This window comes from Corythoichthys intestinalis, chromosome 3, assembly GCF_030265065.1.
Source record: "Corythoichthys intestinalis isolate RoL2023-P3 chromosome 3, ASM3026506v1, whole genome shotgun sequence".
Lineage (NCBI taxonomy): Eukaryota > Metazoa > Chordata > Actinopteri > Syngnathiformes > Syngnathidae > Corythoichthys > Corythoichthys intestinalis.
This window is the reverse complement of record NC_080397.1, coordinates 29,218,578-29,246,031: the sequence shown is the minus strand read 5'-3', so window position 1 is coordinate 29,246,031 and position 27,454 is coordinate 29,218,578. Positions and strand designations below refer to the sequence as shown.

The window sequence follows — 27,454 nt, the reverse complement described above, 5'->3', positions numbered from 1 at the left end:
GGATGCTGCCCTACTTCCCCTCTCTCGTCCATCTTTGAAGGAAACGCAGACATCTTCTTATACTTCAGGCAGGCCTCCTTTTAGACACAGTTCAAATATAAATAAATCCACACTGTTGAGGAATCATTGCTGTTTTGCCAATAAGCATCATGGTAGAAATAATTCTTCTGAGATTTTTTTGGAAAACATTGTACTTTTGCTGCAGAAAACTAATTAATAATTAAACATTTCTATATTTATTATCAAATGTCAAAAATACTTGTTTGTCAATGGAAAGAACTGTCCAGGTACAAGTTTCACAATATTTACCAGATTTGAATTGATCTGATTTGAAGTGCATTCTGGGTAAAACAAAAATCTTTCTATTGAGATAAAACAGAAGAATAAGAATTAAATATTTACATTTTTAAAAGTTATTATTGTACTTTTAAACTATTTTTAAAAATTAATTATTTAATTTTTCAACTGTAGTAGACACATTGTAGAGGAATCCCTTGCTGTTTTACCAAAAAGCATAATGGGAGATGTAGCTCTTATAAAAAAAATATAACACATTTTAATGTTATATCATCTGTACAATTAATACAGTGGTATGATAAAGTATCTGAACCTTTTGGAATTTCTCACATTTCTGCTTTAAATCACCAATCAAATGTGATGTGATCTTTGTCAAAATCACACTGATGTAAAAGCGGTGTCTGCTTAAACTAAAACCACACAAATGTATATAGGTTTTCTATTTTAATGAGGATCGCATGCAAATAATGACAGAAGGGGGAAAAATAAGTAAGTGAACCCTCTGCCTAAGGAGACCTAAAGAGCAATTGAAACCCATTTTTACCAAACAATTTAAGTCAGGTGTGTGCCCGATCACTGATGAGTGGTTAAAACTGGCCTGCTCATTATAAAACACACACCTGGTAAGAATTGTCTTGATGAGAGGCATTGTCTGATGTGCATCTTGGCTCGGTCAAAAGAGCTGTCTGATGACCTGCGATCAAAGATTGTTGATTTGTATAAAGGTAGGAAAGGATAAAAACAAAAAACTGTCTAAAAGTCTGGATGTTTATCAATCAACAGTCAGAAAAGTTGTCTACAAATGGAGGGAGTTTGGCACTGTTGCTTCTCTCCCAAGGAGTGGCTGTCCACCAAAAATGATGCCAAGAATTCAGCGCAGAATACTCAGAAGTAAAGAAAAAAAAGAACCCCAGAGTGTCTGTTATAGACTTACAGAAATCACTGGCACAGTCCAATATCTGTGACCACATCGACTATGTGTGAAACTATGGCCAAGAATGGTGTTCATGGGAAGACTCCACAGAGGAAGCCACTGCTGTCTAAAAAAACATTGTTGCTCGTTTAATGTTTGCAAAAAAGCCACTTGGACACTCCACAGAAGTTTCGGCAAAATATTTTGTGGACTGATGAAACCAAAGTTGAATTGTTTGGGAGTAACACACAACGTCATGTGTGGAGAAAGAAATGGAAGAGCTCACCAAAATCAACACCTCATTCCCACCGTGAAGCATGGTGGAGGGAGCATCATGATTTGGGGCTGTTTTCTGCCTCAGGGCCTGGACAACTCGCAATCATTAATGGAAGAATAAATTCAAAAGTTTATCAGGATGTTTTGCAGGAAAGCCTGAGGCCGTCTGTCAGACAGTTGAAGTTAAAAAGAGGATGGATGCTGCAACAAGCAAATGATCCAAAACAAAGAAGTAAATCAACTTCAGAATGGTTTCAGAAGTACAAAATACACATTCTGGAGTGGCCAAGTCAGACTTGAACCCTATTGAGATGCTGTCGCATGACCTAAAGACAGCGATTAATGCCCGATATCCCAGGAATCTGACTGAACTACAGCAGTTTTATAGAGAAGAATGGGCCAAGATTAGTCCTGATCAATGTGCCAGACTGATCTGCAGCTACAGGAAACATCTGGTTGAAGTTATTGGTTGGGGGGGGCTAAAATATTAAATGTGATGGTTCACTTACATATTTTTCCCGCTTCTGATATTGTTTGCATACTATCCTCATTAGAATATGAATACCAATAAATGTTTGGGTGGTTTTAGTTAAAGCTGAGTTTTTTCATCTGTGTGATTTTGGCAAAGATCACATCACATTTGATGGTGATTTTATGCAGAAATGTGAGAAATTTCAATAGGTTCAGATACTTTTACATACACGTACTCATTCACTAGCAAACAGGTGGTTGGTCGCAAGACATCGGCTTCTTTCAAGCACCACAGAATATTGTATTCTATGGCTATAGCAGCACACAACTTAGAAAAAGAATAGATTCCCATCTTTCATCATAAAGATCCTCTTAAGGACCTATTGATGAGGGGCTCCCCTAAACTGCACATCTGCGATCATATGATAATAAAGCAAGCTTTCAGAGACTGCAAGTGGTATACAATGACTCAATGACAATCTTGATGCTTGGGTGAAAACTCTGCAGTCTGTTTTAAGGATGTTGAGGTTTCATTTTATCCGTTGCTTGAATGTTTCTAAAAATGTGATTGTCTTGGGCCTTATTTTTTTCGCCATGCCACACGCTGCTTGTCACACTTCTGGACACACTTGCCATATAAAAGTGGCTCGCTGGCAGCGGTGAGTTCTAATGCCTTACATATGAGTACCTTTTTGAGAAAAATATATTTCTAAAAGTAAAATAAATGACCACATCATACTTTTTTTTACATTTACTTGAATAGATTTTTGAAGATGAAATGCTACTCTTACTCCGCCACTACACTGGTCATCACATTTTTACCTCTTTAGTCTATGTAATAATATTTTGGTTTTATTTTTTTCTCTACCATTTTCATCAATGAGAGGTGGCAACAATAATCACATGACTTTACCAATCAAATGTAACAATATGGTCATGGCCTGCAGTTGGAAGTCCTACGATCATGCCTGTGTTCTCAGATTTTACCAAAGATGTAACCAAAGTAAACACCACAAACTTTCAATGAATAGCGGAATATTTACTTACGTTTGGTCATGGACGCACACGAAGGAAAGTTCTCACACACATCCTACCATGTTACTGTGCTCGTCGTTCCGTTAAGCATTCATTCACGTTGTAATTATGTTGCAAATGTATAAGATGTAACTTGTTTACTTAGCATCTTTGGATCACGTTGAGTGTCAACTGAATGTAAAAGCGTGCTTATTCATTGCCACAAACTCTTCGGGAGCAAAATCTGACAGAACACTAGCCTGTCCAATCACGTGGCGTCTGTAAAGCGCCGTAAAAATGAAACTATTTACCATAAGCTCCTTTCAGACTTACTGTATAGCCTAGTAAATTCCCTGTAAAGTGACGCAGGATTTACCTGTGTCATGTCTTTCAGACATGGAGAGATGTCCTGGGAATAACACAGGTTGGACACTTTCATACTTGTCCTGTGTTGGCGAATCAACGCTCTCTGTGTGGGGAGGGCGGCTGGCGCAATTTTAGAACCCGGACATTACGTCATTTTTGGTCGGCATCAGGAACAAGACAAACAACACATTTCCAAAGATGGACGATGGACTGTCTTTTCCTCGGCTGCACGATCCAGAAGCAATTTAATTTCGTGATGTTTCCAGTTTAATTTTGCTATTTCCAGTTTGCAATGTTGATAATTGTTTGCTGCAATGTTTGCTTACCACTTTTCGTCTTACTGCGAGGAAAAGGGAAATGATGATCGACCTGCCATTATATTTACTTCGTCAGCCTTCGAACTGCGACCCGGGAATTAAATACCTACTTTCACACATGCCGTGTCCCAGGTAAGTCCCGGACATTATACTAGGACGCGACCACGTAAATGTCCGTGTCATCTCTGTGTCATTCGACCCGGGAAATTGCTATTACACAAAAAGACTACCTGTTCAAGTCCCGGGAATTAACCGGAGTTCAGGTATGAGTGAAAGGGGCTATAAAGTCAACATGACTCGAAAGCACGGATTTCAAACTCGCTCCCATTTTTTATTTGGCACCGGTGGACCAGGGAAAACCGCCGATATAGTTTTTCATTTCATGGCTTTTTTCCTCCACTCAAAGGCACTCAAGCTCTTTTACAGGGATTATGTTTCATTTTTCTAGTGTGAGTTCCATGATTTTTTGGTATGTATTTTGGCCTAATATGGTCATGTCATAGGTTATAGTACAGTATAATCATAGCAGTTGATATAGAGGACATTGTGCTGAGGGAAATAATTATATATCACACTGTACTTTACTGTATTTTCCACATTACTTGTGTATTCTTTTCACTGAATATTTTTTTACTTTTACTTGAGTACATTTTTTGAATAACAACTTTTACTTTTAGCTGAGTATAAATGCTACTCCTACTTGAGTCAAATTTTTGGGTCCTCTACCCAAGAATTATTGCTGATTTGCCATCATGTCATACCATAACATTTTAATGTCATTTTTAGGATTGTTTATAAATTTTACTTTTATTAGATATACCGTAATTTTCAGACTATAAGCCGCAAGTTTTTTCCCCCTCCTTTTGAATCCTGCTGTTTATAGTCCAGTGCGGCTTATTTGTTGATCTGTTTGGGTTAATAGGTAATGCTTTATTTGACAGTAGTGTTTTAAGACTGTCATAAGACGGTCATAATTATGAGATGACACTATCATGGGCATTACTGAATGCTTAGACATATGCCATTAAGTGTCATCCAGCAAATTATGGCAATAACTCCATTTATGTCCATCTTGAATATTTTACATCCATTCAAAATTGAGATAATTTGCTGGATGACATTATATAACATCTGTTATAAGCATTCATTAATGCTCGTGACAGTGTCATGTCATAATTATTATTGGCTTATGACAGTCTTACGGCGCCACTGTCAAATAAAGTGTTACCAAATACCATAACTAGCAATAAATTAAAACAACTGGAACAGTAACTGAAGAAATAATTAACACAGAACATGAATTTCGATTGTTATTTCCATCTGTAGCGCTGCAATGCATGCTAGGAGGCATGTTGGATGACAACAGTGTTGACAGCAGGTGGCAGCAGACGTTGACTGTCTACCCCAAGGGAGCAGTGATGGCCAAATGAAGCTTTTAGACGCAGTGAAGCTTTGCAGCTAATTGTTTCAAAGCTTCATGGTGGTTCATTTGGTTTTATGACAGTCTTATGACGCTGCTGTCAAATAAAGTGTTACCGGTTAATATATTTTGGTGTAATACAGTGAGGACAACTGCGGTTTATAGTCCAGTGCAGCTTATCTATGAACAAATGTCGTTTTCGTGTCAAATTTGGTGGGTTGCGGCTTATAGTCAGGTGTGCTTTATAGTCCGAAAATTATGGTATATACCTTTTTGATTGTGTATAAATTTAGTTTATTTTTCATTTTTATATATAAACTTTTCAAATGTTTTTTATTGTTTATTTTTTATTTTTAAGTAGGAGAAACCTTGTAGAAGGGTCCTTGTTATTTGTGATTTTGACATTACTGGGTGATAGGGCGTCCCATTGGAGAGGAGATGGCGCCCTTTATTCCACGCATCACGCAGGTTATAATCCATCACAGAGATGCGACCGTACATGTTACCCTGGGGTATGTCCACGCATTCGTAGGTGCCACCGAATTTTTCCAAACAAGTTTTTTCCCCACTCATTTTTTGCCATCAAATTCCGATGCTGAAAAAATTCTGCAGTAGAAAACCAAACTCTACTTCCATAGACCTCTGCAACTTCCACAATAAACCCAACATCATTTTCCAGGGTGGTTTTACTTTGGAAGAAGGAACATACGCGAAGCAAAAGAAAAGCGCTTCACATCAAACGCCAAGACGACAACAAGGTGGGGTGGGGCTTGCAGGGGAGTCCATATACATACATGCACGTCACATGACTCAACTCTTCCTAATATTTTTGACTTTTTCTCCACGTTCCGTAACCGTACTTCCTGTTTTCAAAGAGTTTGAAGTGAACTCTTTCAGTGCCATTGACCATGACAGACGTCCTATATAATCAAATCTGCTGTGAATTGAAATGAGTTTATCACTAGTAGACGTCCGACATTTATCAAATATGCTAGTTATGACTTCATTTGAATGTCAATTGACTGACTTTAGTGGTAGCCCCAACATAGCCGCCCTGAGGCTATTTTTCTAGGGGCAACAAAAGAATTTGTACCGGAATCAAAATGATTAGACCTCCAATTCATTTGAAGCAGGAGGGTTGGCAGCGACGTTCAATCACTGCCAATTTTGCCTCATTTTAAGGAATTCATGAGTCACTTACTGTCAATTTTGGGATGTTACCAGGTCACATCCTGTTCTTTAAGGGTCACATCCAGTTGATTTTGAAGCATTTACTTCTTGTGTGTTTCTGGTCACTTTCTATTGCTTTTCAGATCACTTCCTGTTGATAGTCTGGTCAGTTTTTGTTGATTTTCAGTCACTTCCTGTTAATTTTGGGGGTTAATTTCTTGTCACTTCCTGATGCTTTGACATTGATGAAATAAGCTATAAAAATAGGTTGAGAAATTAGCTTCTTTATTAGCTTTTTGATTAGTTATGACTTGATTTTAATGTCAACGCATTGACTTTGATGGGAATGTGGCCTCAGGGCAGCCATGTTAGTAGGGGCATAGAAAAGTCTTATCATGCTTCCTCCGTCAATTTTGATGAGTTTATCACTCATAGATGTCCAATCCATTGAAGTGGGAGGGCTGCAGCAAATGCTAACACCTCCCACTTCAAATGGATTGGACATCCATTGCAGAGAAGGGCAGCCAATGAGTTAAAATTTTGTTTTGTTTTTTTGCACAGGAGTGGCCCCCGTGGACAAAGGTTTAGTAGCGCACACATCACTAGCACAAGTGTGTTCCTACACTCCAAATGAGACCAATCGGAAGCTCTTGCGGGGCTGCCGTGGCGTCACAGAGACAAGGAGGGAGGCCTGGCCATCCGGTGTCTCGGACAGACTCGCTTCCCGGTCAGGTAGTTCTCTTCACACCAGACGGCTAGTTTGCACAAAACCTACACACAGATACACACAAACACAAGATGTGTTGCAAAAAATGTTTAAAAAAAAAAAAAAGAGTGAATAGAATAAATGAATAAGAAACCGCCGGTTATGGTTGACCTTTGTCCGCCATAAGCAGCACTTTGATGTATGAGGTGGGTACGTATCCCTCTTGGTCCGCGTTCCTGCGCACTCGCGTCCAGCCGTCACCTTTGTCCTCCTCCACCACGCTCAAAAGTTCTCCTTCGCACATGGACAGCGTTCCCTCGTTCTGACCTGCAACAGCATCAGAATAATCATCGTGCCGGTCTTCACTTCCCGTTCATTTTACGGCTTTTCAGTTCAATTACTGGTGATTTTGGAGCAATTTCGGTCACTTCCTGTTAATTTTGAGGCACTCCTGGGTAACTTAATGATACTTTTAGGGAATTTCAGGTCAATTCCTGTTCTTATTAGGGCATTTCATCCCGTTATTCATTTTCATACCTTGGAACGGGTAGAGCGACTTGCAGGTTCCTATACTCGGCAGCGGCTCGTCGTCATCGAAGTCATCATCAAAGTCGGAGCTTCTGGACTTGGAGAAGTTGACTTCGGCGTTGTGGTCCTCTGTGTAGCTGCCGTCGGGGCTGACGGAAGGAGGACCCCAGAAGAAAGAGATGTGAGGAGGAGGAACAAAAGAGGAGAACGTGGAGGGGATGGGAAAAGGAAACAGCAGAAGAGGAAGAAGAAGTTGGCTTTCATAGAAGGTGCCAGATGTCCAATTCCTTTGAAGTGGGAAGGTTGGCAGTGAAAGTTCATTCACTGCCAACCCCCCTGTTTTAAATGGACTGACTTCTACTAGTCATAAACTCGTTTCAATTCACGGCAAAAGCATGAAACAGCGTTTCGATGCCCCCTACCAACATGGCTGCCCTGAGACAACATTTCCATTGCACTGACAACATACAATGCATTGACATTAAGATAAAGTCCAAATCTCTTTATATTATTTTGAAGTAACGCTACTTTTAAAGAATACAACTTTTGTCTACTCCATTGATTACTTCATTAAAAAGTATACCAGATATTATTAGCAGTTATTCAGTACTTGAGTATTCTTTTCAAATAGTTGTCTTACTTGAACTTGTGTTGGTTTTTTTTTTTTATTACATAAATTGCTGTTTACCTTTCTCTGCTGTCTGGGCTGGCGGCAAAGCGGGAAGATGGCGGACATGCGGCGCTCAGGGCCTGCCGAGCCTCCGCCAGCCACGCCTGAACAAAAAAAAAAAGAAAAGAAAGAAAGAAAAATATAAGAAGGGAGTTAAGTCAGTGGTGTCTGTGTCCAAACTACGGCCCACGGATCAACTGCGGCACATCTATTTCAAATTAAAATTGATTGGCCATCTATTGCCTTTAATGGCAGCCAAAAACCATAGCTAGTTTATGTCACAAGACAGAAATAAATCAATAAATAGTAGCAGTCCAATTCATTTGACGTGGGAGGATGGAATCGTGCCACCAACCCGCCCACTTTAAATCTGCTTGTACGTCTAGCACCATCAACGGCAGACAAATGAGTTAAGCAGTGATTGACCAAGCCACAATAGTAATGACTTTACGTGAGTATGCAGCCATTTAGTAATATAGGAAAAGACATATATTTATCCAAAAAAGGTGGTATCGCAACAGTCCCGGCACCTGGTTATTCCTCAGCTCTTCCTCCAACCTGTGCAGGCTTCGTCTGACCTCGTCCAAGCGTGGCTCCAGGGTGGCGCCGTCCCCCAAGCTAGGGTTCTGCTGATACACCGCCTTCATCTTCACCAGAGCCTCCCTGGACGCAGAGAAGGCTAACGCTAAGTTACCGCAAAGCCAATGCTAAGCTAACACTGCAACAACACTAAGCCAACCAACACTAAGCTAACAACAAGCTAAAAATAATCCAACACTAAACCAACACTAAGATAAAGCTAAGACTAATGCTAAGGTAATGCAACGCTCATGCTAAGATAGCACTAAGCTAACCCTAAACCAACACTAAGCCAGAGCTATGCCAAAGCTAAGCTAATGCTAAACCGACGCTACAAACCAATGCTAAGCCAATGCTTAGCCAACACTACACAAACGCTAAGATAATGCTAATCAAATGATGAACCAACTCTAATGCAAATGCTAATGCTAAGCCAACAATAAGTTAACGACAAGCCAACGCTAAGAAAAAACTAAGCTAACAACAAGCCAATGCTAAGGTAATGCTAAGCCAATGCTAAATTAAAGCTCAACCAATGCTAAGATAACACTAAGCTAACACTAAACCAGAGCTAAGCCAACGCTATGCCAAAACCAAACTAATGCTAATCCAACACTAAACAAAAGCTAAGCTAATGCTTAACCAACGCTAAGTCAACACTAAGCATATGCTAATCAAACGATAAACCGACTCTAATCCAACACTAAGCCAATGCTACGATAATGCTAAGCTAATGCTAAGCTAATGCTAAACCAATGCTAAGACAACACTAACCTGACGCTAAGCTAAGCGGCGCCACCCACCTCTGCTCTCGCTCTCTTAAGATTTCTCGTCCAATGCGGTGAATTCGGTTCTCCAGTTTTTTCCGCCGTTGCTCGGCCGGAAGGTGACTGCAGTCCGAGGGGGTGGAGCCCTGAAACCGCAGCAACAAGGGGACAGGTTGGCGGTGACCCGCTCGAATAACTGAAAACGTGCCGATCTTACTCACCAGTTTGAGTGACAGCTGTCCATCAAACAGAAGCATTGAAGGAGAAACCTTAATCATTACGCTAACATCAAAACATTGCAATGCTCTATGTAAATGCCATAGACAACACTAGAATTCTGATCCATTTGGACTAGGTTGGGCAAATGAAAATTAGTTCATTTGTTCCTGAACAGGAAGTAGGGTTGCCAAACATTCCTTGAAAAAAGTAATCGTACCATAGTCAGTAACAAAAGTACGCGTCCCATATTTAGCTTTCAAGGAACGCTCTTTGTCCCGTATTATCATGAAACTCGAAAATAGTATCTTATTTTTAGAACGGACGAATATTGGTATGGTGCTTTACAAGAATATGCAGGGAAACGCATTCCCCGCCTCTTCTGCTTTTTGACAATTTAACTCACGGAACAATTACAATACGAAATCCCACTCGCCCTATTGGTCGAGGATTTGTCGCTTGCCATGAAGAAAACGGAAGACAACATAAGAGTGTGGGAGATCAGAGGTTTGAGTGAAGCTTGAGCAAAAAGCATGTTCAAAATGACAATAATTTGTTTTCTTGTTTTTCTCTCTGTACTTTATTTTCACTAATTGTATTATATTTTTGACTTCTGTCAATACAATTTGTATTTCCATATTGTTTGGAGTGAACATTTGCGTAAATGTTATTGCTGACGGTTAATATATAATAAAATATACAAAGTTTACCTCAGAGTTTATCTTTGCACTTTTTCAAAAAGTATTGAAAAAAAAATAAAAATAAAAACGGCCAAAAACACAAACACAAAAAGGCTCAGGACCTTAAGGGTTAAATTATATAGTTTTAAATGTAGCAGGACAGATGTTAATTTTATTGTACTATTTTTTGTATTGCTGATAATTATTGTTTTTCCGTGTACTTATATCATTCAAATATGTACCTAATTAATTCAGGTTTGAGTAAATTTATTACTGTAATTTTTGCACTATAAGGCGCACCTGACTCTAAGCCACCACTCACCAAATTTGACACGAAAACAACATTTGTTCATGGATAAGCCGCAATGGACTATACAGCTGTCCGCACTGTATTATGGGACATTTACACCAAAAGATATTACCGGTTACACTTTATTTTACAGCGACATCATACGACTGTCATAAGACCAAACCACCATGAAGCCTTGAACCAATTGGCTGCAAAGTTCCATTGCTTCAAGAAGCTTCATTTGACCATCACTGCTCCCTTGGGGGGAGACAGTCAACCTCTGCTGCCACCTGCTGTCAACACTGTTGTTGTCCAACATGCCTCCTAACGTGCATTGCAGCGCTACAGATGTAAATAACAATCAAAATTCATGTTCTGTGCTAATTATTTCTTCAGTTACTGTTCCAGTTGTTTCATTAATTGATAGTTATGGTATTTGGTTAACACTTTTTTTGACAATGGCACCATAAGACTTATTAGTTGTTATCATAATTATGACATGACACTCTCATGAGCATTAATGAATGCTTATAACATATGTCAATTAGTGTTATCCAGCAAATGATCTCATTTTTGAATGGATGTAAAAGATCCGAGCAGGACATAAATGGAGTTAGTGTTACTTATTAACCCAAATACATTAAAAAAATAAACCACACTGGACTATTAGCTGCAGGATTCAAAATGAAGGGAAAAAGTTGCCGCTTATAGTCTGAAAATTACGGTATATGATCATTATTATTTTTTTTTTAAAAATCACTTTTCTCATACAAAAATATAATTAAAGGGTGACGGTTATCGGGCCGGCTGGCTCTACCACTGAGGTGTCCCTTTTTTTTTTCCCCCCAAGGAGTTGGCAACCCTAACAGAAAGTAAGCCAAAATCAACAGGAGGTGATAAGCACAGTTAACAGGAAGTGATAAACTCCTTCAATTCACAGCAGAAGCATGAAGAGCCCTTTCCTTGCCCCTACCAACATGGCCGCCATGTGGCAACGTTTCCATCAAAGTACATTGCCTTTAATAGGATCTGCTATTTAGTCAGTGACTACCACTGACGGTGCTAGACATCCAATCCTTTTGAAACGGGAGGGTTGGCACCGAATGAACATTCGTTCGAGTGATATTGATTTGGGGGAATTCCTGGGTCACATCTTGTTGATTGTAGGGCATTTCTGTGTAACTTGCTCTTGGCTTTGGATCCCCTTCTATTGATTAAAAATCTGGGTCACTTCCTGTTCACTGTTCACTTCCTGATGATTTTAGGACATTTCCATGTCACTTACTGTATATTTTGGATCATTTCCACTTAGTTTTAGGGCAATTCCGGGTCACTTCTTGTTCATTGGTCAATTGCTGTTGAAGTTGGGGCATTTTTGTGGAAGTATTAGGGCCAGGAACACTCAATCATTTGCTGCCAACCCTCCCACTTTAAATGGCTTGGACGTCAAGCACTGTCAATGGCAGCCAATGTGTCACAAGAAAACACCCCGAAATAGGAAGTGACAAAATAAAACTAGACGAAGTGACCGGTATTCTACAAGAAGTCACAACCTGGAACAAGATGTAACCAAATGCCCTAAAATTAGGAGGAAATTACCCAAAAATGCCCCCCAAATTGACAGGAAACCTATGGAAGAGAGGGAGTCCCCACGCAATTTCTCTAGAAATTGTCTTTTCATTTGTTTTTGTTTTTTTTAATGTTTATTTTTATTCTTTTTTTTTTTTTTTTTACTTTTTCCAAAAACTTGAAAGCAAAATTTGTAAATTTTACTCCTCTCTTGAGATTTTTCAGGCACTGCTTCCTGGTCCGGGAGCCGGAGGTCACCAGGTCGTTGAACCGCTGCGCAATCGGTTCCCTGCCGGCCGGGGGCGGTGTCAGGGGACTCCCAGCCACATTCCCTGGAGAAGGTGAGGCAGGTGGCGGGGGCGGCGGCTGGCGGGGCGACGACAGCAGATTCAGCAGCTAGGGAATATCAGAGGTCAGAGGTCGAGAGGCGGCTTGGGAGGTGAGCCGGGAGGTGTGGCTTACTTTATTTTTGCGGAGAAAAGGCCACAACTTCCTGGTTTGTCTCCGCCCCTCTACGCGGTTGTCCAGGTAGCTGGACTCGGAAACACTTCGCCTCATGGAGGCGGAGCCAAAGTCCTCGGGGTCAAGGTCGCCCGGCGGCTCGAAGCCAGACTTGAATGCGCTCACCACCGAGCACGTGTCCTGAAACCGTAGATATCATGAATATCATGAATATAGAACAGAATCAAAAAGAATACAATACAAAAGAACAGAATACAACATTATTTTTATGTACAGTGGACACTCACGGTACGAGAGAAAATGAGTCTGATTTTGCCAGCAACTTTGGACTATACAAGCACCAGAAAAGCCTCTCTTTCGGCGTCTCACCACGGGGCGCGCAAGTTCTCCCAAGCACGTGCGTATGACTTGTATCATGTTTACATTATACACACACTCTCTTTCTCAACACAGACAGTTGCCAGAGAAAAAAAAACACCAGGATAGACACACTAAACAAACTGGAGTTCACTCTCGTAGCAGGTGGCAAATGTTCATCACACTGTTTGCTAACCTTTAGTTTTGTATAAATGCAAAATCATATTGGAGGTATTGCCTCCTCGGCAGCCACCCTCCGCAAGCATGTTTTCATGTCTGTTGGCCCTCCTCTTCTAAACCGTGGCCGTCTGTAACTTTTCTGTAGCCGAAGTATTCCCATACCAGCAATTTTGTTTTCTTCGATGGGGGGAAAAAGTTCAGGAGTTTCACCTCCTCCAGCCATCGTGTAGCACAGCTGACTTACTGAAACTGAGCAACACCTGGTGGGGGAGGGTTGAGCCTTGCAGCTACAAGCGAGGGAGTGCTCCCTGCATTTTTGGGATATAAAAAATAATACTGTATGGATGGTATGATGGAAAATTTTTGCGGTTTGGAAACCGTGACGTTTTCATACCAGGGTATACCCTGAAACCGGTAATCGGTACATGTCTACTCTAAACATAGTCAACCACATTTAGTGTGATATTGCATTTAGAGTAAATACTTCTACTAGTAGCGTATATAAAATGTAAAGGTCGACCAATATACGTATATATACTTCTTTCTAGGTCGGCCAATATCAGCCGGTATGTATCCGGTACGATATGATGTTATGTCGACTGTTTGGGTGATGATCTTTCCTTATAAAAGTCAACCGATTTATCGGCCATCCGAAACATTGGGCTGATAGATGTTCCCCCCCCCCAAGATCGATAAACGGGCTTTTTTCTAGCTATCGGCCATTATAAACGTGATGACAAAATGCCCAACAATTGATAACAGAATTCCACCCACCGTCTGGGCCCGGACACTTTGGGCGGCGTCCATCATGGCGTCCAAACAGCGGCCAACGTCAGGAAGCGACTTCTTCTCGGCCGAAGCCGACAAACGCATGGCTGAAGCCACGCGCTCGATACGCCGCTCCTCCATTTCCTGGATGCGCTGAAAGTCAAAAATGATGCTCAAGTAAAGAATGTCTGGTTGATTTTGAAAGTCATCAGTAGAGTAACTATGTATGTACTCGAGTAAGAGTGGCATTGCGTCAAAATTTCATTAATGGATGAATACGTTTACTTGTGCTTGAGTAATATTATTTGAAGTAACGCTCCTCTTACTGGAGTACTGAATACAATGTTTAAAAAAAAAAAAAAAGATAAGCATTCATTCAGTATTTGAGTCCTCATTTCTCCCCCACCTTTCTTTCCCTGGTTAACATGGTGTCAACTGGAAATACATCTAGCTGACGATAGCACCAACATATTCATAGTTAGTGTAGGCGTTCAATGTATTTCTTGTTTTTGTGTTTCTTCTGTCTTTCCTTTTTCTTTTGTTCCCACACAACCCCTTCCTGATTGCTGCTTTGTCTTAATAAAAGAGGTATGTTGAATGATCACAATGGGAGTATGTCATACTCCAATGTGAAACATTAAAACTGTTCAGACCAACCAGACACGTTGACTTCCATTCTCCGTGTCAAACAGCTGAACAGCACAGGTTTACAAAAAAAAAAAAAAAAAAGAAGAAAAAAAAAGCGCGTCCTCATTTCACCAAATATTTTTTTGACTGTACTTGAGTGACTTTTTTGGACAGCTACCTTTACTTGTACGTACTTATAATTTAATGTATGTAAAATAATTTGATCTAACGCTACTCCATTTTTGGCTACTCAACTGATGACATTGTCATTTTTAATAAATGTAATTTCACCTGAGATTAAAATCCCAGCTAACAAAAGCGCTAATTTTACCTGGTAGATGACAGGCACCATTTTGTGGTAGTGCTGATGCTGGTCCTGGTTAAACTGCTTTAAAGTACTCAAGTATTCCTTCTTGGACTCTTGGGCCGTTTGTTTTTTTTGTTCCGCCACCTGGCGAGCCTGAAAGTAAAATAATTATAAATATGTGCTGCGCTAATTATTTCTTCAGTCACTGTTCCAGTTGTTTCATGACTTGCTAGATACGCTATTTAAGTTGCATTCATGACTAGCCATTATAATAACTATTTCCCATATACAGTAAGTCACATCACCGGCTCCCAAATAATATTACTAATGTCTTCAGAAAAATTGACTCGAGTACAAGTAAAAAAGCATTAAGTGAAAAGAATACTCAAGTAGGGAGTAAGTTCTTTAAATTTTTAAAACAATATCATTGGTATCATATAATAATAATAATGATAATGAAACATCTCTAATAATTTCACATACAAGTTGAAGTTGGGTCACTTCCTGTTGATTTGAGAGCATTTGTAGTGCGCTTCCAATTCAGTTTGGGGTATTTTTGGCTCACTTCCTGTTCATTTCAGACATAAAGTCTGAAAAATACAGTAATATTGAAAAAAGGGAAAGAAAAGCTTACCTTAAAGGAGCATCGCTGAAAGACATATAAAGGACACAGATAGCGTATTGGTGTTATTTAACTCAACCAAAGAACCTTATCATCGCTAGCGATGACGTGACGACCATTTTGGTCACCTTGTCGTTGGCGTCCACGTTGTTGTCGACGTCCATCTTGTTGCACGCTAGCTGCGCTCGCTCCGCCTCTTTGCTGTCCCGCTCAAAACGGCGTTTGCTCTGCAAGGCCGTTAGACATTTAATTAATTCATTCAATTCATACTTTTTTTTCAGTTTGTTTTCTTCACCCTACTGTTTTAAGACAATAAGAAGAAAAAAGAAAGGTAGCATTCTAAACAATTCTAACCCTTTCAATAGCCGTCCAATCGAATGATGAAATGTCTTAAAATCAGCATGAAGTGACCCAGAAATACCCCAAATTGAATAGAAAGTGACCCGAAATACCCTAAAATCAAAAGGCAGTGATGTGAAATGCCCTAATATGAACAGGAAGTGACCAAGAAATGACCCAAAATGAATAGGAAATGACCCATTATTGCCCCAAAATCAAATGGAAGTGCCATGAAATGCCCTAAAATGAACCGGAGTTGACTGGCAAATGCCCAAAATGAACAGGAAGTGACCTGAAATTACACAAAATGAATAGGAAGTGACCCAAAATGCCCTGGATAAAAAGGGACATGAATGAACAGGAAGTGACCAACAAATGCCCCAAAATTAACAGGAAGTGCCTGAAATAACCCAAAATAAACAGTAAGTTACCTGGAATCACAAATGGAAGAGTAATCATTATGCAGAATTGATAAACGAATCACGGGATGACTAAGGAATGTTGGAGAGTACACAAAAAGGTCCTAAGGAAAAAACAAAAAACTCCTATGGTCCCAGACCATGATAGTAATACTATCATAGCCACCACAAATAACAGTCTTGCTGACAAATTCAATGATTACTTTGTCTCTATCGGTAGTAATATATCTAGTAAAATCAGTCAGCTTCAAGATGCTTCCATTAGAGACTGTTTATCAGGTAAACTACCTGGGCTCTTTCTTCCTGAATCTAACCTATGGTGAAGTCCATAAAATAATCATGAACATGAAGAATTCAAATTCAGCTGGAGCAGATATAATTTCTAATAAAATTCTGAAAAACACCTCCAACACTATTGCTGCACCTCGTACCCACTGTATCAATCTATCTCTACTCTTTGGAGTGGTGCCTCAAATTGCAAAAATTGCACAAATCACACCAATTTTTAAATCTGGGGATAAAAAAATGATCCGAGCAATTACTGACCACTAACAATTCTGCCTACCCTTTCCAAGGTATTGGAAAGAGTAGTCTACAACAAACTCAGTAACTGCCTAGAAAAGCTAGACATCATTGTCCAATCACAGTATGGATTCAGAAAGGAAAATACTACACAATGACTACTTGACCTAATGGGAAAAAAATTACGATGCAATTGACAAAGGTGACTACGGAGTTGGCTTTTTTTTTTTGACCTGTCCAAAGCATTTGACACCATTAAGATCGATATACAAATTAAAAAACTGCAGCATTATGGGATTAGACAGTGGTTTCGTGGCTATCTATCTGGAAGACATCAGTAAGTCAACATTAATAATTCAGAATCATCATACAAACTCATCAATCACGGAGTCCCCCAGGGCTCCATCTTACAGCCACTCCTCTTCATCCTGTACATTAATGACTTTGTTAATTCCTCATCCGGTTTTCAAAAAAGTAATATTTGCTGACGATACAAATGTACTCTTTTCCCATAAAAATCCATCTGCACTTGAGCAAATCATAAATAGTGAATTTGACAAAATGGTTCAAATGTAATACTTTAAATGTCAATAAAACAAATTGCATTGTGTTTCTCTCCCATAAAAAAAAAAAAAAAAAAAAAAAAAAAAAAAAAGACCATCAAATAAATCTGCTTAAATATAAATGGAGAAAACATTGACAGAGTCAGCTCTACAAAATTCCTGGGGGTTCATATTGATGAGTAACTTAATATTAAAAAACATATTGATGAGCTCACAAATAAACTGTCGAAATACGCTACTCTGTTTTTTAAACTGCGACATTATATCTCACTCACTGCACTTCTCATTCTGTATAAATCTTTATTTGAACCACATTTACAATATTGTAATACCATATGGTACAACACATTTCCAACTTATCTAAAAAAGCTTGAAACACTACAGAAAAAAGTTATACGTGCCCCATCATGGTCCAAGTTCAATGCTCGTACTAAATTAATTTTTCACAACCAAAAACTTCTGAGGCTAAAGGAACACACCTACTTTCCAAATGCTTGCCTAATGTATCAGGTCATTCATAAACTAAACCATAAATTAAGTGACCTCATCCAAATCTGTATTATTCAGCACACATATACTACCAGAAAAAATAAATCACATCACTGGGAAAAACAGAAGGCTAAAGTGTACAAGCTTTGGCATTGTGTGCAGAAGACCACAGATATGGAATGAACTTGACGAAATACTTAAAATGTCACACTCCATCTCCATTTTTAAGAAAAATAACTCAAAACTCACCTCCTTGCAATGTATGTTTAATATGCTGATCTTTGAATAACATTACAAGGGTATCTCATATCAATTCCGATATAACCAGAATGTTGAAATTTTCAATAGTTAATTGTATGCATGTGTATGGGTGTGTGTATGTGTGTGCTGTCCAACTGAGCCCCTACTAGATGCTTTAAATAGCTTATTCGGAGTGTCCCTTTCATGCATCTCATCAGATGAACTGTTTGTACATGTATTTGACCATGTTTTTGTGTGTACCTTGATATGATGTGTGAATAAACTAAAACTGAAATTCCCCAAAATTATCAGGAAGTGACCCAAAAATGTCGTGAAATTAAGTGGAAGTGATCCAAAATGTACAGGAAGTGACAAAATCAACAAACCCAGAAATACCCCAAAAGTAACAAAAAGTGAGCCAAAATCAACAGAAAGTGTGCGAAAATAATGGATGCATTGCCTAGCTGGGCTTTTACCCAACTCACACTTTCGAGTTGCTTCCACGAAGTTTCCATGTGCTGCTGGGCACGGCGGCCATCTTGGAAGTGCTGGCGAAGGAAAAAAAGCACAGCGAGAAAAAGGAAAATCTTTGTGAGCGGTGCGGCGAGCACAATCATACCGACTTCCTCTCTGCCTTGATCTCCTGCGCGAACCTGCCGAGGTCATCGGCCACGTTGACGTTGAGGTCGTCGGCGACTTCCTCTCGCCGCGCTGCCAACTCTCCTAGCTGCCGCAGCGTGGCGCTAAAAGCCGCGCACCACGTGTACCTGAAAAAGGGCGTGTATTATGTATCAATATCGAGTCGCTTCCTGTTGATCTGGGTCATTTTCAGGTAACTTTCTGTTGATTTAGGGGCAGACCCGGCGGCATGGGCGGGCATTAGGGGGCCGTGCCCGCCCTATCTCGATTAAACTGTACTGTGTAAATTTTTTTTTTTTTTAATCTTCCACAAAAACACACACACACGGGGAGAATGAACCCTATATTCCAGTGTTTTTCAATCGATTGTGCCGCCGCCGCAAGAAATTATCCAATGTCGTTTTTTTTTAACATCGTCGGGCAAAGTTGCAGTAGGAAGGAAGGAATGTGGAAAAAGTTCTCGGTTGTGTGCAGATGATTCGTGTTGCGTTCAAGAACTGCTCGGATTTCTAGCCGTCAGCCACCTTGCTCTCCGTAACAATGTGGACCCCAGCATTTCTACTGTTCATTATTTGACTCGTCAAGTGTCGATATATACAAAAGTGTCCTTTCCATTTTATCCATATGTGATGACCGTTAATCCTCCCTCTTTGTTTTATTCCAACACATTATCGAGGACAGCTAGGTGGGAGTTACCTAGAAATCCGAGCAGTTCTTGAACGCGACACGAGCGGCTATCTAGCGCCATGGCGCCATACAAGCTTAAACTCATCTCCAAATGAACCCCCGTCGCTTCAGAACAAGTCGATGGATTATTTGTTACACCTTCGTGAAAACACAGAGAAATGGGCAACTTTTTTGAGGAAAACTACAAAGGTAAATAAGAACGCCCTGAAAGCCAGTTACTTTGTTGCTAAATCCCAAAAGTCCCAAACTGTGGCAGAGACGTTAATACTACCTGTCTGCAAAGCCATTATTATATCTGATAGTTTTTCAAGCCTAATTGCTAAACGTTTCACAGTGAGTAAGTATAAATACTGAGAAATTATTTTATAATTAAATATACTATACAGAAAGTAATTTTGGAACATTTTGGTGTGGTGTGCCGCGAGATTTTTTCCAACGTAAAAACGTCCCGTGACTCAGAAAAGGTTGAAAAACACTGGTCTTGTCATCCTATCTTGATCTATCGTCATAATCAGAGCAGCGAATGTAGGCATTTTCTAGCCAATCACAGATAAGGGGGGCGGGCTGAGTAGCCGGTGTTGTGCCGAAAAATAGCCGCCCCGCGTGAAATGTCCCCCCCCCCCGACGGGAACGCTTATTTATAACGCTTTATTGAGCGTTTACTTGATTTATTTGTTTATTTATTTTATTGTTTAGTCCCCACACGTCACTCGTACAGCTTTTTCTTACCAATCGATGGACATGGAAACGATTTTCTTATACCGTGAATTCATTCATTCATTCATTTTCCATGCCGCTTATTCCTCACGAGGGTCGCGGTATACCGTGAATATATGTATTATTTTACTCTGCTTGAACTGAATGTCATAACTGTGTGATTGTCATTGAGATATGGTTGTGAAAACCTGTGGACTAATACATTTCTGTTCAAAGATGGTTATGTGGCCCAGTCCACGATTTGTTAGTAAAATAAAGTACTAGTATTTTGTCTAATTTATTTATTTAAAAGTGATTTTACAGTCGTAAATCCATTACTGTAACGAGTCCATGAAAACATTTGATGTTTTCACCTCAATAAAGCGTTATAAATAAGCGTTCCCGTCAGGGGGGACATTTCACGCGGGGCGGCTATTTTTCGGCACAACACCTGTTATTGTGTACTGCGATTGGATAGGGATTGCTCCAGTTACAGAAATGGCGATTGAGCGGCTCCTCCGTTGCTAATTCAAATTGGAATGGACATCCGTGTTTTCTTTTCAAGAAACTAAAGACGAACTCAAGCCATGACAAAGACGCGGCCGAAAGTCAACATGAAGGGATAGCGCTGCCACCTCCTGCAGTTTCACTGACTGACACTATCATCAGAAAATATAACGGGTAAAAACACCACTGTTACGGCTAAATTTACTTTGAAGAACTGTGCCCCCCCCAAAAAATTTAATGCCCCCCCCTGTAATTTCTTTCTGCAGCCGGGTCTGTTTAGGGGTATCCTTCCTAATTATTATGAGGGATTGACCATGACCCAAAAATCAACAGGAAGTGACCCAAAACAACCTGAAATGAACAGAAAGTGATGTAAATCCCCTAAAATGAAAGGAAGTGACCTTGAATGCCCCAAAATGAACAGAAAGGGACTTGAAACATGCCCTAATGAACAGGAAGTGACCTTAAATTCTCAAAATTGAACCCTCGTAATCTGTCTGACCTGCTGTCATCTTCTCGGCTCCTCTTGGGAAGATACTTCTTAGAGAGGCTCCTGCACGTACGATAGGGTTTCAATCCCGAGCAGATTAAGCAGAACACGGGACCCGCGAAACCACAATGCGGTCACCTGATCTGCTTGGCGTAGTTGAGTTCGATGTCGGCTCGCTCTTTGACGAACTTGGTGTATTTCTCAAGGAAGTCGATGCCCCAGCCGGTGTGTTTCTCCAGGTTCTCGAACTGGTCCTGGGGTGGAGTTGACAAAAATTGTACTCGTGTAGCGTTACTTCAAAAAAAGAGGCAAAAATTGTACTTAGTTGAGGGTAGCGTTATTTCAAAATAATATATTATTAGTCATGTTCAAGTCAAAGTACTCATCCAAAAAAATCTACAAGTGAAAAAAGTATTCGATGTGAAAATACTACAGGACTGAGTAAGGGCGTATTGTCATTTGTAAAACAATGTCATCAGTAAAGTAAACAAAAGTTAGAGCTGAACTGATTACCATAATTTTCAGACTATAAGACGCTACTTTTTTCCCCTCATTTTGAATCCTTATAGTCCTGTGCGGCATATTTGTTGATTTATTGGGTTAATAGTTAACACTTTATTTGACAGCGGAGTCATAAAACTGCCATAAGACCATCAGAATTATGACATGACACTATCATGGGCATTAATGAATGCATATGACAGATGCCATGAAGTGTCATCCGGTAAATTATGTCACTAACTCCATTTATGTCAAGCTCGGATCTTTTACATCCATTCAAAAGTAAGATGATTTGCCAGATGACACAAAATGATATCTGTCATAAGCATTTATTAATGTTCATGGCAGTGTCATGTCATAATTATGATGGCTATGACAGTCTTATGGCGCCACTGTCAAATAAAGTGTTACCAAATACCATAACTAGTAATGAATGAAACAACTAGAACAGTAACTGAAGAAATAATTAGCACAAAACATGTATTTTGACTGTTGTACTGAGTTCATTTTGTCTATGCTTATAGATTGGTTGAATTTTCCTTTTATCCCAGACAATTGTTTTAGGTCTTTTTATTTACCTGACATGTTTCGACGACTACTTCCGCCTTCATCGGAGTGTCACTGATGTTAGTGTGACGCGTCATTTATCAGCTGATGGATGAAAGCGTGACTCACCTGTCAGATTTGACAGGTGAGGTAAATGTGCCGGTCCATTTTTTTCCCCTCAAACGCACGTGTGATTGATTGATGACTAGAACCCCCATATTCACACAATCCCGAAAGAAATACATGTCAATATGCCACCTTCTCTAACCCCCTTTGAAGAGGAGGGATATTAGGAGGTTTTTTTTTTTTTTTTAATTGGCCAGCAGCCACTGTAAATAATGTAAAAAGATGTCAATGTTGCGGAGGCGGGGAACACGCCACTAATTTCGCTACTGAAATTTCGAACTGCATTGCAGTTAGCATAACATTAAACTGTGTGAACTTGCTAACCTGTAAAACTCAAGTAGAAAGCTGCTTAGATATGGAGGTAGATTTGTGTCTTTATTATTCAATCCAAAAAAAAGTTGCTTCAATAAAAAAAAAGTTGCTTTAATCAAAATATTTATTTTCAATCAAAGAAAAAGTCACTTTGATCAAAAAAATGTGTTTGAATGCAAAAATAAAATTTGAAACTCAAAAAAATGTATTTGGAACCTATTTTTCTTTGATTGAATTTTTTAAATTTATTATTTAAGTCAAGTTTTTTTTTTTATTGAAACAACTTTTTTGATTGACGTAATGTGGTTTTGCGTTTAGACCACATTTTGGCTCGGACATTTGTGTCTTTATTATTCAATCAAAAAATAAGTTGCTTCAAACAAAAAAATATATTCAATAGAAAAATCACTTCAATCAAAAATATTAAAAAATACAATCGTAGAAAAAAATTTTTGAATGTGAAAAATTATTTGACTCAGAAATTCGCATTTGAACACTTAATTTTTCATTGAAACTGTTTTCTTTGAATGAAGCAATCCTTTTTGTGTTTGCGTCATATTATGGGTAGGACATTTGTGTCTGAATCATTCAATCTCAATAAAAGTTGCTTCAATCAAAAAAAACTTTTTAATCAAAGAAAAAAAATCACTTGCAAAAATAATTTTTCTTTTGAAAATATTTTTTTATTTGAAATATTTTTTTTTTTAATTGAAGTGTCACTTTTTTGAAAAGCATAAAGTTTTAAACTTTTTTTTTTTTTTTTTTTTAAGTGGCAAAAGTTTTGGACGCACTTTTTTTTTTTTTGAAGTGGAAAAAGTTTTCAAGACAGTTTTTTTCGACTGAATCATTTTGACACAAAGATGCAACTTCAACGCTACTTCCGGCATGTTTGAGTGGCAGGTGACTACGCCAATGGCATTAAAGCATGAAGCAAGAATAATGGCCACCAGGGCTCCATTCAGCCATCAGACTCTGCTTGAGTCTAAGCCGAAAATAGGGCACCAGTACTGGGGTGCGACATCAGGATCTCACCAGAATGCCCGCGACGGTGAGATGCCTGCAGCCCTAAAAAGAGTCCTATAGTTCTGAGAAACTGCTTATAATGTCTGCTTTATTTTGAAAACAATGTCATCAGTAGCGTAGCCAAAAACTGTACTCAAGTAAGGGTAGTGTTACTTACAGCTAATATTCATCGGATTAAAGTGCCGGTGACAGCATAAAAAAATCTTAAATAGCATTATAATGTGAATTGGAATCATAATTTGAGATGATTCTACTATATACAACAATTTGGCAAAGCGCAGATGACGAGGAATTAGTCTTTTAATCTGCTGTTTAGACCCGCCAGTCATTATAGCATCCCCAGCTGGATGATGCTGTCAGCAGGGTCATGATTTCATCTGATTTAGAATTCAGCCCATTCAGTGGGAAGATTCAGAACGAGGAAAATACGACAGAGGAGATTGTAATGATTGTTTCAATCTCTATACTCCAATATTTTTAAGGGATAACTTTTTATCTAAGCATTTTTCCCCAATTGCTAAATAAATGGTCTTGTGCTAAATGGAATATGAAATATTAAAAATGCATTTATTCTGTACGACAGGGCAAAATTACTGCATAATGGTCAAAAGTACTGACTTCTTCCTCTCCTGAACGGTATTTTATGCCACCGGAGTTAGTCCGGCTTTTGTCATTTCCCTGCCCCGGCTTCGGAGATGGAGGAAAGAGCGTCGTTCTGCTACGGCCATGGCGGGTTGGCAGTGGTCGTTGCCGGGAATGAACACCGAAAATAGCATATTCTCGGTGGACAAACCGGCCGACGTTAGAGCAGGGGGGCTGCTCGTGGCCAAGCCGAGGAAAGCGTATTCTCGGAGGGCACGCGAATAGGACTGAGCGGGCTGAATCGCCCAGCCAAACCGGCCGACGTCGGAGCGGGGGGCTACTCGTGGCCAAGCCGAGGAAAGCGCAAAGTGACCATGGTGCCGACAAGCCGCCGGTCATCGGCCAAGTGGCCTTCTCGGTGGACAAGGAGCATTTTCACCCACAAAATGCAAGCCAACTCCTTATTAAAACGTGTGCCAAGACCCCAGTATTTGACATAATATAAAACACGTACCTTACTGACTTCCTAGTTGTCGGACTTGTTTTGGGCATTACCCGTGGTCAACGGGAACTTTTTAAAACCCCAAAAGGCTCACGCACCTCTCCCATGTGCAGCAACAAAAGCCTGCAGCAAAGTAGGCTGGCGTGATGCGAAATATAAACGATATAATCCGCAAAATCAGCTGAATCCGCAGTCATTCTGCATGCTGTACTATGGGCTGTATACAGAAGATGATTAGCCCGCAGACGTCTAGGTATGTGCCGGTATGAGATTTTGACGGTACGATAACCGTGAGCAAAAATACCGCGGTTTCACGGTATCACGGTATTGCAATTATAGCTACAAAATGTGTTATTTTGAGATGGATGGGTTAAAAAAAAAAAAACTTTTTTTTCCATTGAACAGGATTTTTGTTTTATTTTTCAGAACATAGCTGCAAATTGGAACATGAATATATTGTTAAAATAAATAAATTATCAATAAAAAAACAAATATTTTAAATAAAATTAAAATATAATTTATAGACTATTCCCACAGCCACAGCTCAAGTTGCTCAACATTAGAGCAAGAACAAAATAATTTCTATAAAAAAGTAAAAACACTTCTGAATTTTTAAAAATTTATACTGCATCACTTTTTTTTGAGGGTGAAAAAGCTCAAGTGAAGTTTTGCCAATTTCAGCCACTGTGTCAAATCTAGTCTACATGATGTGTTAAAAAGAACATAAAGAATTCATAAGTTAATAAGTTAGTTAAAAATGTTGAAGTTAGTTAAAATGTAAATATTGTTGTGGAAAGGTTCCATCTAAAAAAAAAAACCAAACAAACATTGGGAGCGAGACCTCTCCTTGAGCTAACGAATGTGGATTTGTGCTTAGGGCAAGATCATCTTTCGCAATCAACGATCTTTGATGCTATCCTTTTTCCCCTTCATTCAAGCTAATCAAGCTTGTTTTCTTACTCTGCGGCTGTTACACTCGACGAATTTGCTCTCCCAGCTAAGCCTAGGCTAACATTCATCTTTGTAAGCTTTTAGTTAGTGTGTATATCGAATTTGAAAGGAAAATGTGTGTTTTGTTTTTGGCGAACTTTTCATAGCACTAATCTGTTGAAGCTACTCACACATGGAAAAATACAATTGTACAACGTTTTAAATGTATTCATTTTGTATATTACACTTACCACGATTTGAAAGCTCAATAAATTGAAGAAAATAACGCCTTATGTTTGGAGTATTTGTTTTTGGGTTCGCTGGCTGTCTAGCCGATAGCGTCACTTTCACACACAGAAACAAACAGGAGGGGGTGAGCGCTGCCGCGCCACGCCACTTCTGGCTGCATTTTTGACACATGAAAAATGGCGAATACCGTACTCCGGTCTGACGGAAAATTTTAGTGGTTTTGAAACCGCGACGCTTTCACACCACGGTAAACCGTGAAACCGGTAACCGGCACATGCCTACTGACGTCACATTCACATTCTTCGTCAATCCAGGAAGTGACTCATTTTCATGGCGCGGGCATTTTGGAGTCACTTCTTACTGATATTTAAAACACTTCATATTAATTTGGGGATGTTTTCGAGTCACTTTCTGGTGATTTTGAGAGAACTTGTTATTGATTTTAATCACTTCCTCCTTATTTTAGAGCATTTCCAAGTCACTTCCTAATGATTTTAGGTCACCTTCTATTAGTTCTAGGTCATATCTGGGTAACTCCTCTTGATTTTGAGTCACTTCTTGTTGAATTTGGAGCGGATATTGGTCAATTCCTGTATATTGGTCACTTCCGCTTGATTTTGGGGCATTTGGCCAGGGAACGCCCTGGGATCCAAACGGAGGAACTGGTTGAGTGGCTGCGGAGAGGGAAATCTGGACTTCCCCGCTAAAGCTGCTGCCCCCACGACCCGACCACGGATTTAGCGGTGGATGATGAATGGATGGATGGACTTCCTGTTGCATTTGGGGCATTCCTGGATCATTTCCTGTACATTGGTCAGTTCCGGTTTGAGGCATTTTTGGGCCACTTCCTACAGCTTTGGAGACTTTATTAAGTCACTTCGTGTTGATTTTGGGTCCCTTCCTATTGATTTTTGGTCACTTCATTTGGGGCATTCTGGGTCACTTCCTATTGATTTTAATGTCATTTCATGATGATTTTGGGGCATTTACGGGTTACTTCCTGCTGATTTGGGGGCATTAACAGGTTACTTCCCGTTGACTTTGGGTCACTTCCTGTTGATTCTGGAGCATTTGCAGGTCACTGATTAGCAAGCAATTTTCTAGCCGTAGGACGAGAACCTCCTGCTTGGTAATTTCTTGTCATTAACCATGCAACTGAACAAGCGTGCACCTGCCGGTTTTTATGCACGCGCTGATGAACGAGTGACGTCATCGCTCACGTGCCCCTCATTCATCCGCGTGCCCATCTCCCCCTGCTGCAACGTGCTGACGCGCGTGCACGTGAGAAGCGGTCCTACGTCCGTCACATACGCGCATTGGACGCCATGTTACGCAACACCATGCCAACCCTCTTTTCCCTTCCCATTTGGACTACGTACCCACAGTTCGGTTCCCCAGTTGACGCTCATGTCGCTTCCTCTTCTCCGTCCGTCCGTGCGTGCGCGTGCAATAGCGACGCTCGCGTGCATGCGCGCGGCCGAGCATGCGCAGTGGCCTCTTCATTGTGTTGAAGGAGAGGGG

General features: G+C 39.9%; 1 protein-coding gene across 2 annotated transcripts; it reads right to left on the bottom strand.

Moving 5' to 3' along the window:
- Positions 1-5,037: 5,037 nt before the first annotated feature.
- LOC130913035 (formin-binding protein 1-like) lies at positions 5,038-27,454 on the bottom strand. Of its 2 annotated transcripts, XM_057831298.1 has the most exons (18): positions 27,313-27,454; positions 21,301-21,416; positions 21,175-21,225; positions 18,763-18,910; positions 18,629-18,691; positions 15,700-15,798; positions 15,584-15,598; positions 14,974-15,102; positions 14,022-14,168; positions 12,711-12,890; positions 12,453-12,644; positions 9,716-9,730; positions 9,531-9,640; positions 8,679-8,811; positions 8,167-8,252; positions 7,488-7,627; positions 7,122-7,277; positions 5,039-7,015 (listed from the first exon to the last, which is right to left on the bottom strand). In XM_057831298.1, exons 1-18 carry the CDS (start codon positions 27,400-27,402, stop codon positions 6,987-6,989), a joined length of 1,899 nt encoding a protein of 632 aa, XP_057687281.1. In that variant the 5' UTR covers positions 27,403-27,454; the 3' UTR covers positions 5,039-6,986. The 2 variants fall into 2 exon arrangements, with proteins under 2 accessions (XP_057687280.1, XP_057687281.1); XM_057831297.1 differs by having other exon boundaries at positions 5,038-7,015; positions 9,531-9,730.